This window comes from Hyposmocoma kahamanoa, unplaced genomic scaffold, assembly GCF_003589595.1.
Source record: "Hyposmocoma kahamanoa isolate Upper Pololo Valley unplaced genomic scaffold, ASM358959v1 160, whole genome shotgun sequence".
NCBI classification, from domain to species: Eukaryota; Metazoa; Arthropoda; class Insecta; order Lepidoptera; family Cosmopterigidae; genus Hyposmocoma; species Hyposmocoma kahamanoa.
Window position 1 is genome coordinate 7737785 of NW_020653575.1, and position 12692 is coordinate 7750476.

Sequence of the window (12692 nt, forward strand, 5' to 3'; positions counted from 1 at the left end):
GATTAACTATCATGCCATATAATATCCAAGACATACACAAATAATTTTTATTCGCCGTCAAAATGGACGGTATTTACGATAACAAAAACGATAGCGTTATTGTTTTCAAAGCTATCGCAATAATATTAAAGTTATTGATTCATATCCATGGCATAACATTGCGGGGTATATTATAAGTACGGATGTTTTAAAAATAAATACTCCTGCGGCGCGAGTGACGCGCTGTAAACAGATTAGCCTAGAAACGCCACAGCGTCTGCAAAAAGGAACCAGCTGTTATTTACACAAACTCTGTCTACACGAATGCATACTGTTTAGTTGCACGTTGCAACGGGGTCAATAAATTAGGGTTAAAACGTTATATAAGATATGATATAGTTATAGCAAAGTCTGTCATTCGGTTAATATAAACGGAGGCTAACAAATAAGCGGGGGCTGTCCTTTTCATCCACGTATTAAAGTATTTATTTCTACACATACTTTTTATCATACTAAGCGACAGGTACAGTGCCACACAGTGTTCTAAATCACAAAGAGGGGGCACTAGCACTGCGCTCGTCAGCTCGTTGACAAGTCCCATGTGTCTGTAATTTCACCAGCACTCATATCCTTCAAAACCGGAACATGGTAATGGTCACATTACTGCTTGGCGGCAGAAATAGGTAAAGTGGCAGTACTTCCCTGGACGAATTCTTGCACAATGAGTTCTACTGCGACTACGTTGAAAATAATACCGTCACTAAACGAAAAACCCAACTTCCAGGATATTAATTAAAAATTTTCTGAAAATAAGTTCAACAGGGCTGGTTGATGACTTTATCGTCTCAGTCTGCCTGAGGATGGGACCTGTGAAGGCCCGTTGATATGTTTGTAAGGAGAAATATTCTCGATTGCTCCATTTCTAATGTGTAACTTTCGCGAAAACTTAACTAGTGGATAAGTTAAAATTTTGGTTATTTTTCGTTTAGTGACGGTTTTTATTTCAACGTGAGATATGTGTTGAATACAGACATTTATTTTATTTCGATTCGAGAAATAAAAAATATGTCTTATTTTAATTTCTATAATATGTCGAATTTCGTTAATTGCATTGGAATACTTATCGTAATTGTACAAGTAATAATAGATTATAAATCTTTCTAAATTGTTTAGCCGCTCACGCGATGCACTCCTCCTACCGCAAAATGGCGGCTATTTGGTTTCGCAAATTAGAAAAGCATTCAGTTTAAATACAAGTTTTTATAAATAAAAATTATTATTCTGCATTGCTAAATAAATACCCTCCGTACTACCAACAAAAACATCTCAAATAAAATGCAGTAATACACCGCAAATCGTGCACTTAAAAAGCACTAATGAAATTTTTGGTGTACTTGGATAAATATGATAATATTCCGTTTGAGTGGTTCTAACGTTTACCATGAAATTACTCCTTAAAGTATAGTTTATAAACATTTATATTCAGGGTAAACTTAAAAAACGCTACTTACGGCATGTTTTCAATAACTAAATACCGAAATCACCAGCCCAAACAATAACACACACGATTGTCGTGACGTATTTTTGAAGTTGTTTATTTTTTTTAAATGACAGACCCAGGCTTTAAAAACTTTATGGGTTTGCTAGAGTAGTTACCGAAATAGCAATTAATATTAGTTCTTTTACCTGTTATAACTTCGATATCCGATAAATCGGTATTAAATCATCACCGGCACCTCTAGGTGTGGTATGCGTCTACGGCTGCACGTATCGCGTGAGCGGATAAGAGACAATTAATATAAAAGATAATACAAAATCTTGGCTAACGTCGAAAGAAATCTAAAGTATGTCGAGTGCATTCGCCGTTACAAAAAAAAACTTAAAGATTACTCATCAAACAAATAGACATAATGGTAGGTCAAACACGAAAGCAAACACTTAAGAGAGTTTGTTTGCTGTCGGTACATCAGAACGACAACGGAAGTCATCGGAGCGTGTCATTACGCAAGCGTGGATCCATTGTCTTGTCTGCTGACCGTAGCTGTGCTTGCGCGTGCGCTACCATTGTAAGATTTATCGTAAGACCACACACGGGAGCGCAGGTCAGGAACAGCGATAAATTATGCATCTTCCCAGATTTCCTTTTGTGTTGTCGTCCACTTCAATTTTGTGTACATGACTGTTATTTATTATGAACTCTCTCCGTCTCTTTGTTGCCCGTTCTATTCATAAATTGTTACCTTAAGGTATATATCATAGAATTGTCTTTTGTGTGCTGTAGTGATCCTGTATTGTTGCCTCTGTGTTTCTGTTTTGATAATTGTCCCAGGTCACATAACACAAATCAGAGTAACCGTTTGTTTTCATCATGTCAATCAAAGTCAAGAATATTTCTTCATTACCTGGGTTATCATCTCAAATGCTTTGTTTGTGACCTTGATTTTTATTGCTACAATCAAGTTGTTAATTGCAATTAGTGCGTCTAGAAAAATGATTTGTCACACGGCACCTCCCATTAAAGTACGTCCATGAGGGAATTCCATTTAAACGTATGCGACGTTTGGAATTTGGATGAACACTCGGTCATCCTAAAATAAATATATCCAACGCATTTCCTTGGAATCCTTGGTGGGATGCGTCAGCTCAAGCGCTATTTCATTTAAGGGCATTCTGATAACCTTATTTTGCTGTGAATTGCATGCTTCATGCAAGTGTTGGTATTGACACTTCCAACTTCTTTATCTAGATCGTATAAATTAATTTGCTTTGTAAAACGGGTTTGTACCATTTCTATTTTTTTATATTTCTTCTTTAAATGGTAGTTAAACTTCCTTTTTTAGGGCTCTTGGATTTAGTTAAGTGTTGGTTTCTCCTTTGGAATCGATTTTTCTACAAAAAAACTTGTTCTTTTATGGTAATGACTTCATAACCAAAACTTATAAATTTGTGCTTTATCTATGTGCTCAAATGATGTCAAGTTTCATAATGGCGATAAACAAAATCCCTATTAAAAGTTTCTCAAACTCGCGAGTTCAACAGCCGCTTATCCAGGATTATTTGCTTGAATCCACCTGTCAGCCCACGTATCTTCAAAGTTTGCCTAGTCGTGTTTGAACGGAGGTTGACTTAGTCTAAATTGTTTGCAGATGACTGCGGCTTTACGTCCAGACTAGACTGTGTTTATTCGACAACTTAATTATCTTTACGGACATGGTTAACCATTTCTGTAATTCTTTTGACTCATACAAACGCTTGTTGCGTTCCAAGTTTCAAGTGAATGATATTCTGTGTGGACATATTAAAAATTATACTTTCATAAACTGCAATGTTTCACAAACGTCTATAAATGCAAGAGCGGTTACTTTTGCATCTATCGTCTTTTTTGAACATTTTTTTAGGATTCTTGATCTACTTTTAGCCTTTTGGAAACTTCGCTAAAAGTATTTATAATTTTTATTAAAGATAAACTTAGCGGTGTGCTTGGGATATGTAGTATTCTGTTTTTTGCTAAGTTATCTGTCTTTTCATCACCACAAGAAGATTCAAAATCCATAGACTTAACAGAGCGTAATACTCGTGCCTTGATCGTTCATGATATCAATATACATTTATACATATCTCATGCATCATTTGGTCCAATTACGTTGTGATTGTCTGCCCATTACATTGAGCACTGATCGGTAAGTGATACAAAAGAAATGACATGAAAATGTTTACTCGAGTCAGCATTCAACAATAGTATTATTGTGGCAGTAATGTATGGAAAATTGGTTAGTGGTTGTTTTAAATATCATTGATTAATAAATGAGCATTTATATATCTTCAATGTCACGATCGTTCATTGCCATTACATTAATCTAATCGAGTTTTAGGCTTCAATACATCAATGCGTCGAATTAGTGACTAATTATGTTTGAATACTTTTTTGTTCGATTTTCATTCTGATAATCGTCATTATGATTCTTGGAAAACAGAATTGACAACAACTTGTTGACATCCGTAACAAACACAGCCATTGTCTTTTGAATAATTTGATGTCATAGGAGAAAATTAAATATTAATTTTTTTTTATATAACATCAAGTGACGGGACGAACAAGTCGTGCGCCTGATGATAAGCTACACGCCTGTCCATAACAGTTGCAGTGCCAATCAGAGCCTTAAATCGCAAAGATCCGAGGGGTACTGCCACTGCGCCCATCAACCAAGTTGACAAGTCCCGTGTGCCTGTAATTTCACCAGCACCCTTAACCTTCAAAACCGTAATGCTGAACCGTAAACACAGTAATGCTGACATTCCTGCTTGGCGGCAGAAATAGGTGCTTTCACAAGGTGCTCTACTGTTACTAAACTAAAGGAGAACTATTTTTTGAACTGAACACATTTGCAAGAAACTTCACATTTAAGTCAACATAGCTGTTAATTAATGGCTTCGACTGAGTTGGTGTACAGTTATGCTTGCGTTTGAGCTAATGAGGAGCGGCGAGGGCGTGTAGCGGCGACATCAATTAGAGTATCGTCATGGTGGTTAGACGCCGTGCGCCACCGACCGCGACCGGGGAAACGACCCATTTCAATACCCTTTTACTGTTGCACACTTACTACTTAGCTAAGAAATTTTCTGGCCGTGTTTGGCGTAAGATGAGCCTTTGCGACATATCTTGAAAAATCTCTTCTCCTTTTATTTTCAGTGACTTGACTGCCTTGGTGACGGTCAGAAATATAATTGCTAAACGTTTGTTTCTCAAACTCACTAAGGGTCTTCGTTAATTTTATCTTCAAGTGATGCATGCTAAAAGTTTTTAAAAATCTGTCATCTAAATTTGGCAAAATGTTTCAGTGATGGGTTTTAGCAGGATTGTTGGTTAATAATACAGTTGAATGCGCGATATATTCTTGCTTTTAGACTTTTGTAACATTATTGCACATTATTGCAACACAAGGGTGAAATCCATCAACATTTTTTTTTGCATTCCATTGTGATACAGTATTTTTGCTAGATGATTTCAATTCTTTGTGCTATAGTATTTGATTCTTATAACTGCTCATTCGCTCTGTAAATAGATAACTCGTGCTTACATACTGAGATGCGATTGTCTTGGATGTAGTCATTGTTAAATATACAAATGTATAAAATTGCTCTATTATTCTGTGATAATTATAAGAAATTTTCTTCGCGAAATTAACAATAAAGGAAGATGACGACTGGGCGGTAAAATGACTAAATCAGTAGACGAAATATGAAATCCTGTAACGCCAAATAAATGTGTTACTTGTAAATAATTGTGTTAATAACCATTTTGCACTTGTTTCAGAGCCAGTAATGTCCACATAAAGCATCGAAAACAGCACTATGGCAAGCACCGGTGCAGTGTTACTGGAGGCTCGGCCCTTCCGGCCGTTCAAATCCTCGGAGGAGTACCTGTACGCGATGAAAGAGGATCTCGCCGAGTGGCTGACGGTCCTATACCCTGAGCTCAGGATCAACGCCGATAACTTCCTCGACAGACTTGACACGGGCGTGGCTTTGTGCAAGGTGAGTCTTTTTAAGTTAATTAAAAATATAACCGAGACTTAAAATCGTCACGATTTCTTAACTACCCGACTTGGAATGTAACATTGTAGATAAGCGATTAAAGTTTTATTGCATAGAAAATTATTGTTGTAAATGGTATACATTTCCTGATTTGATGCATCAATGATATATTATTCAAAAACGTATTTAAACGTTATTACGTGTTGTTATGAAGAATCGATACTATAATTAGACATATTCGAAACACGTTATCTTTTATCTTCGATACAATTTTGCTATCGGTAACATTTTATTGGCCTCTTTACCCAATAACAAAATTAACTTCATATTTTTTCCATTGATCGGTTCCATTACATGTTTCACTTTGGAAACCGAGAACCTGTTCAGCACTTATGACTGCTACATGTGTAACCATGTTGGTAAGATCGTAAATATCCGATAAGATCAAATTGTCAAGCGTAATGTGATTAATATTACGTCTACATAGTTATTCATGCATTTTCGGGAGAATAATTTTAACTATAGTTTCCACTTTCACTAGCGGACGTGCCTGGTAAGTTGGACAGGCTCATATTTTGTTTATCATTCGCCGACAAACGCTCTTTACGATCACCGTGAGAACGTAGGTCTGTTTATCGTTCAAGCGATATGGTGATAAGTTTATTTGTACCGATTTTTAGTAATGATGTCGATGGTACAGGCGTAATTTTTTGCATTAGCCAGGCGGCGATCCTATCTAAAATGGACCATATCGTTTTTAATTACATCTTTCAAATTAGAATTGTTGAAATCTGCTTGTTTATTTTGCGATAGGAATGTCTTAAAGATTATCACTAATTACAAGTTTCTACCACGGTATGATTTCTTTTTACTCTCCCGATATTTCACATCGGTTACGTGCTCCATAGTCACGGGTTGATTGGCTAGTGGTAGATGACAGTTTATAGACATATCTATTTACCCCCTTTCGCTGTCGACGACTACCTTCATTTCGATTACTTATGGCGTTACCATTGGCACTAATTTTTGTCCAACAAACCATATTAATTGTGAAACTCACAAACAATGGGTGTATCTTAACTTCTGGAAATTTTCTTATGTTTGTCATTCGAATATATAGAAATTGTGATGTTTACAATTTCTATATTTTTCTAATTCTTCTAGATCTTTTGATCGTAATGCGCAATCAATATATTAAAAAAGTAATTTTTAGTTATCTACTATTCTACAGACCAGTTTCGAAAGCGCTAAACGGGTGCATGATAGACGACTAAACGACTGTCGGTTATGTTGTCGGATTAGCAGCCACTGGACCTCTTTCCTCACCATTGAGACAGATTCGCGGATGATTGATAGCAGAATAATAGTCGATGTATTTTGTTAATTATTTATTGATTGCCTTTCTAAATTATTTGCATACGTTTTGGACTATTCGTTTTCATGTCAAGTGTAGATGAAAATAATGATTAAAGAAATTTGTTGTTGATTCAGTATGATTAGTTAATCTATCATTTGCAAAAGCGGAATAGAAAGGTAGGTTAAGTAAGTGCGTTCGTTGTGAAGCTAACCGTTGCTATACTCAATGCTGGGTATAGGCACCCTGTAGTTTACAATCTACCACGATCTTACGCTTGTGGATGAGACTCTACGGTCCACGTCTTTATCGATGTCCTCTGTCCATTTCTCGGCAGGACGTTCTTGGTCATACCAGCAATACAATTACAATTAGCCTCTACATCACTGCTGGGCAAAGACCTCCCCCTGATCCCTCCACGCATCCTTATCCTTTTTTTTTTTTTTTTATCGTGAGGAAAATGCGTTACGCATTCCCCACCGCTGGGAGACGGCGGGGATATGTGGGACTCTCTCCTGGGGACTATGTTGGTCCCCAAGAGCATACCCACTAAAAACCTCACGATGCTCCTCCTCCCACTGTGGTACCGGAGAACGTCTCGACGACGAATCTCCAGCACCGTGCAGAGTCACGGGGTCACGCATCCTTATCCTGAGCTAACTGTACCCAAGCTTTATCGTTGGCGTCCAGTTCGTCACGCCATCGCTTCCTCGGTCCAGCCCAACACTCCATTTCAGTTTCGCAGCTATTTGGCCTACACCAGCAATCTGAGTTTGGCAGCGCATTGTCGTGTTCCGAATTTGGTCGGTCCGTTTCACACCTTACAAGTATGTAGCGCTCCATTGCTCGTTGACAGACCCCTAGTTTGGACTTTTGGATTTTCGTAAGTGACTAAGTCTGCAAAAGATGCAATATTTTCTTTATACCGTTGAATTGCAATGATTCCAATTACTAGAAGAGAATATAGCCTAGGTTCAATTGAAAGAGTCTGTGATATTTTTCCTATCAACATAATGGTAATCATGTGCCAGATTACCACGTCAATACCTAGTCTCAAGTTCTCAGGGAATTCCCTGATAGTTTTATATTAGGTGCTATGAGTAGCAGAGTAACGCCATTCACTCCTGTTTACTACCCGGAGCACCTGCATCAGAACCAGTTCATTTCTCGAATTGGTTCTAGCAGGAATCGAACTCAGCACTTTTTCACCCAGGTGCAAACCTAACTAAACTAGAAAGAGAAGGCGTATAAGACGAACTTCCAGTACTTACATTTTTTTAATACACTCTTTTTTGTAGGTCAGGATTACACACTTCATATCGCTTTACCTTTTTTGCTATGCTTATTATTGCAGGTACTTTTGTGTTTGTTTTTTTCTTTTACCATAAGTTAGATATTTGAATACGAAAATGTGAACAACTGTAATAGGCGCTAACTAGTTCCACCTAAAAACATTCAATGTAAATAGTTATTAATAGCTGTTGTTTTTCCGAGTTAAATAAAATAAAATAAAAATTAAAAGTTATTATGAAAATTAAAGTGCCCAAGCCAAATTGTGTTACAATTAAAAATAACGATAAAAATCTATGAACAATTTATTTAATTAATAAAAATGTTTACAAATAGGATAACTTTAATTGAAGGTCTTGTTTCGTAATGTGCCTGGTTGAGAAATAATTCTAATTATCAACCATATTTAGACGCAACACTCAGCGTCAGAGTTATTAATGGCTAATATGAATATGGCTTTAGTAGAGCTCCTTGTGAAAAGGTTCGTCCAGGGAAGTACTGCCACCTTACCTATTTCTGCCGCCAAGCAGTAATGTGAGCTTAGTGCGCCGGTTTTTAAGGGTAAGAGTGCTGGTGAAATCATAGGCACATGGGACTTGTCAACTTATGTCTCAGGGCGACTGGCGCCATGGAGGTGCCTCTCAGAATCTCAGATTGCCAAGTTTTGTTGAAATTGGTTACCGGAAAGTGCGTGACGCCGAATTCATCCCCTAGTTTCCCTTAGAGGTGGAATATTCTCTTCAATTTTAAATTTAAGTGGGATCAATAGTGAGGTACCCTCTTTCCAACAAAAAAGGAATCCAGTTATCGCGTAACATACATACAAAAACGATTAAGAAATAAAACATGCGTATAGTGAAGACTCAAGCAGAAAAATTAAATGACTGAATGTCTTTGAATCCCGCAACCCTGCTCCTTCTGAATCAGTACAACAAAGTGCTTAAAACTCTCCAGATTTTATATTATGTTAAAAAACACGTGCGCATTTGATTTCCATCTCACCTGATAGAAGTGACGATGAAGTCGACGATATAGTATGCACACCTAAATAATGCCTATTCACTCCCGCCTTGAAAAGGCTCAAGTTACAGCGTCCAGGGAACAAGACTGCAGGCAGGGAATTTTACTCCTTAGCCGTTCGCTATATGTAGATTTGTAGTCTCTTTAAGTTTTAGTTTTATATTTAAACTAGATGCCGCGCGATGCGCCGGGCCGCTAAAGCGGCCCGCGAGGGCTTTCTTTGTACCTCGTGACAAATTGGGAGTTGAACTTCATACTTCAGTAGAGAATTCTTTTTGTTTTACTTTGAGTGGGAATCGCTGCCATTGTTTTGCGAATTTTGTTTTTTTTTTACTCCCGGTAGAAACTGCCCAAGGTGTAGAGCAACATTTGTGTGGATAGGGCTAAAACGTATATTTCGCTCGTGCAGCTGGGGTCCTACCTGATGCGGGGCACTTTTCGAAGGTTTTGGTACTTTCTGATACTCACCAAATCAACCCAACCATTATTCGCATACATTACTCTTATATACCCGCTCTTCTTCTGGGAGAAAAATGCTGGTAAAAAAACCGAAAATTCACTGGTATGGTGGCCATCTTGGAAAATGGCGGGATCCAAATTTCGCTCGCAGATACATACTATGAACCTCCATACACGATCGGTTTTCAAATTTCAGTCGAATCAAAGCACTTTTATTTCGGGACGCCGTTTAGAGTACGCCATCATGAAATTTTCTTTTACTTGCAGTTAACTCGTACTATTCTGTACGACATTTGTTTGAGCGCCTCTCCAACACTCGCCAAGATGTGGGCCTTAAAGCATATTATTGTTACCATGTTAGAAAATGGCTGAATCAAAAATTTGATCGCATATTCTTATTACGAAACATGAAAACGTATAAAATTTCAGCCGGATCGGAGTATCTTTTTGTCGGGCCGCCATCTTGAATCGGCCATTTTGAAAAAATAATTTCGACAGCCAGTTAGATCCTGTCGCCCTCTACGATATTAGTTTGAGCACGATCTACCTATCTCCAATAGTTACCGAGGCACAGGTCCCCGAAATGTGTATGGCGACCATTTTGTTTTTCGAATTTTTAATTTTTTTCACTCCCGGTAGAAACTGCCCAGAGTGTGGATATACATTTGTTTGGACACTTTGAGCCAAGACGCGTAATTTGGTCGGGCAGCTGGGGTCCTACCTGATGCGGAGCACGTTTTGAAGATTACTTTACCTTCTGATACTCATCAAACCTGTCCGACCATAATTCCCCTACATAATTTTTACCAACCCGCACTTCTTCTGGGAGAAAAATGACTCTAAAGGGCAGAAAATTCACATGTTTGGCGGCCATCTTGGAAAATGGCGGAATCGAAATTTCGACTCCAGTTTCCTATTGTGGACTCCCATATACGGCCGCATGCCAAATTTCAGTCGGATCCGAGCACTTTTATTTTAAGACCCCACTTTGAGTCGGCCATCTTGAAAAAATTTTTTGACCCCCACCGCCCTCTATGACATTTGGTCGAGGACCCCCCGCCCATCTCCAGTACTTGCCGAGCTACGGGGCTCTGAAATTTGTATGGCGGCCATCTTGTTTATTCGAATTTTGAATTTTTTTCACTTCCGGTAGAAAGTGCCCAGGGTAGCGGCCATTTTTAGTTTGACGATCCTGCCGGTAGGTGTTATACTTTGGCCGCGCTGCCGGGGTCCCACTTGATGCAGTGCACTTTTCGAAGATTTCGGATTTTTCTGGTACTCACCGGAGCCATCCGATCACGACTCCTGTACATCATTTTGACCCACAGCGACTCCTTCTGGGAGATCAATTATCTAAATCACTGGTTCAGTCAGTCAGTCAGACAGTGGTAATCCAGCTATACTTTCATCCGATATGTCACTTAATTCACTGACAATTATCAACCGCTGCACTCCAAAAGCTTCACAATTAAAAATTATATGAGCAATACCAGCATTGGCATTGGAACAATAATTACATTTTGAGCTAGTTACAATCTCTAGTCTATTAAGATGGGCTGGAACTAAGCAATGACCGAATCGCAGGCGATTAATTACAGCTATGAACTTTCTGCCGCAGTACTTGAATCTGTAATACCAGGGCTCTATTGGTATGTCTTTTTGTAGTTCTGCATACCACTTTCCTTTACTTTCCTTAGTTTTACCCCAATATTGCAGCCACATTCTTCGTGTGTTTCTTTTCAATAATTGGTAAAAATTAGTAAATGGTACTTTTAAAATCTCCGTATGATCCTTATCGTGGTCTTGCAGAGTTGTCAAATCCACATACAATATAATCTTTAATTCGTTTGGAGAACTCCGAGCCAAATTGTATACTTTGACCGGGCAGCTGGGGTCTGACCTTAGAATAATAACGCATAGAAACCTAGCCCGCACACGCTAAGTGAGGCAAGTTAAAGGCTTCCCAACGGGCTCCCAGGAGCGCGCGGGCTGTTAGTGCTCAAGGTCAAATTGCACCGCGAACAGCTCCAAAATTTTTTGCTAAAAATGACGAAATGTGCGGTAAATGGGTGTAAAAATAGAACAGACAAACATAAAATAGACACTAACATCACATTCCACAAGTAAGTAATGCGTTTCAACTCATATTTTTATGTAATTATTCACTAAAACAGAAAAATAATTTCGCGGCAACAAGATACGAAAGTGTTGCAAAGTAACGAATTTTTTTTCTCCCCATTTTGCTATTCTGTATCAAAATAATTATATTACGTAAATTTTAGTGGTGCCTGTAATTTCGATTTATTTGCGCATTTTGAACTAATATTTACTTGAATAAACATTAAATGTTTTCGTTAACTCCTGTAAGTGATTGGGACACTTAATTATTTTATAATACTTTTAACGGCTCTGCGTACATGCTTTATTGAATAATTATTTATTTTAATTTTATTTGAATTGGAGCACATATTGCAACAAATTTACAGTATATATTTGTTTCTACTATAGTGTTGGCACCACCAGTACAACTTTGATAGCTTATTATATGTCTTTCTTTTCGTAACTCAAGCGAAATATTTTATATTAAAATATTTTATTTTCTTAAAAGGGGAGCATTCTTAAGCGATTTTTTAATCTATTTTAACAGTTATTTTCTTTAATGTTTGCTTATGGCATTTTCGGTATTAGGTTTCGAATATGGCACTTATTTCTAAATCCAAGGTGGCGGGCGCGATTTTTCGAATAATGGCAAGTTGGGTATCGTTTTCGAGATGTTTGGGAATGTTCAATACAAATATGGCACTCATTTCTAAATCCAAGATGGCAAACACGACAGTTCAAACAAAAGCAATATTCGTAATGAGCACCCCCAAATACCTCGAAAACGATACCCAACTTGCAATTATTTGAAAAATCGTGCCCGCCATCTTGGATTTACAAATAGTGCCATATTCACATTGAGCATCCCCAAATACCTCGAAAATGATACCCACATAGCATTTTTTTGAAAAAATCGTGCCCGCCATCTTGGATTTAGAAATGAGTGCCATATTCG

General features: G+C 37.9%; 1 protein-coding gene across 1 annotated transcript in view; it reads left to right on the forward strand.

Annotated features, from left to right (window-relative positions):
- LOC113240646 (GAS2-like protein pickled eggs) overlaps positions 1-12692 on the forward strand; it is a 100677-nt gene that overhangs the window by 9762 nt on the left and 78223 nt on the right. The window contains exon 2 of the mRNA XM_026477997.1: positions 5294-5514. Within this exon, the coding sequence (XP_026333782.1) occupies positions 5332-5514 (183 nt within the window). The 5' untranslated portion in view covers positions 5294-5331. The remainder of the gene's footprint in view (positions 1-5293; positions 5515-12692) is intronic.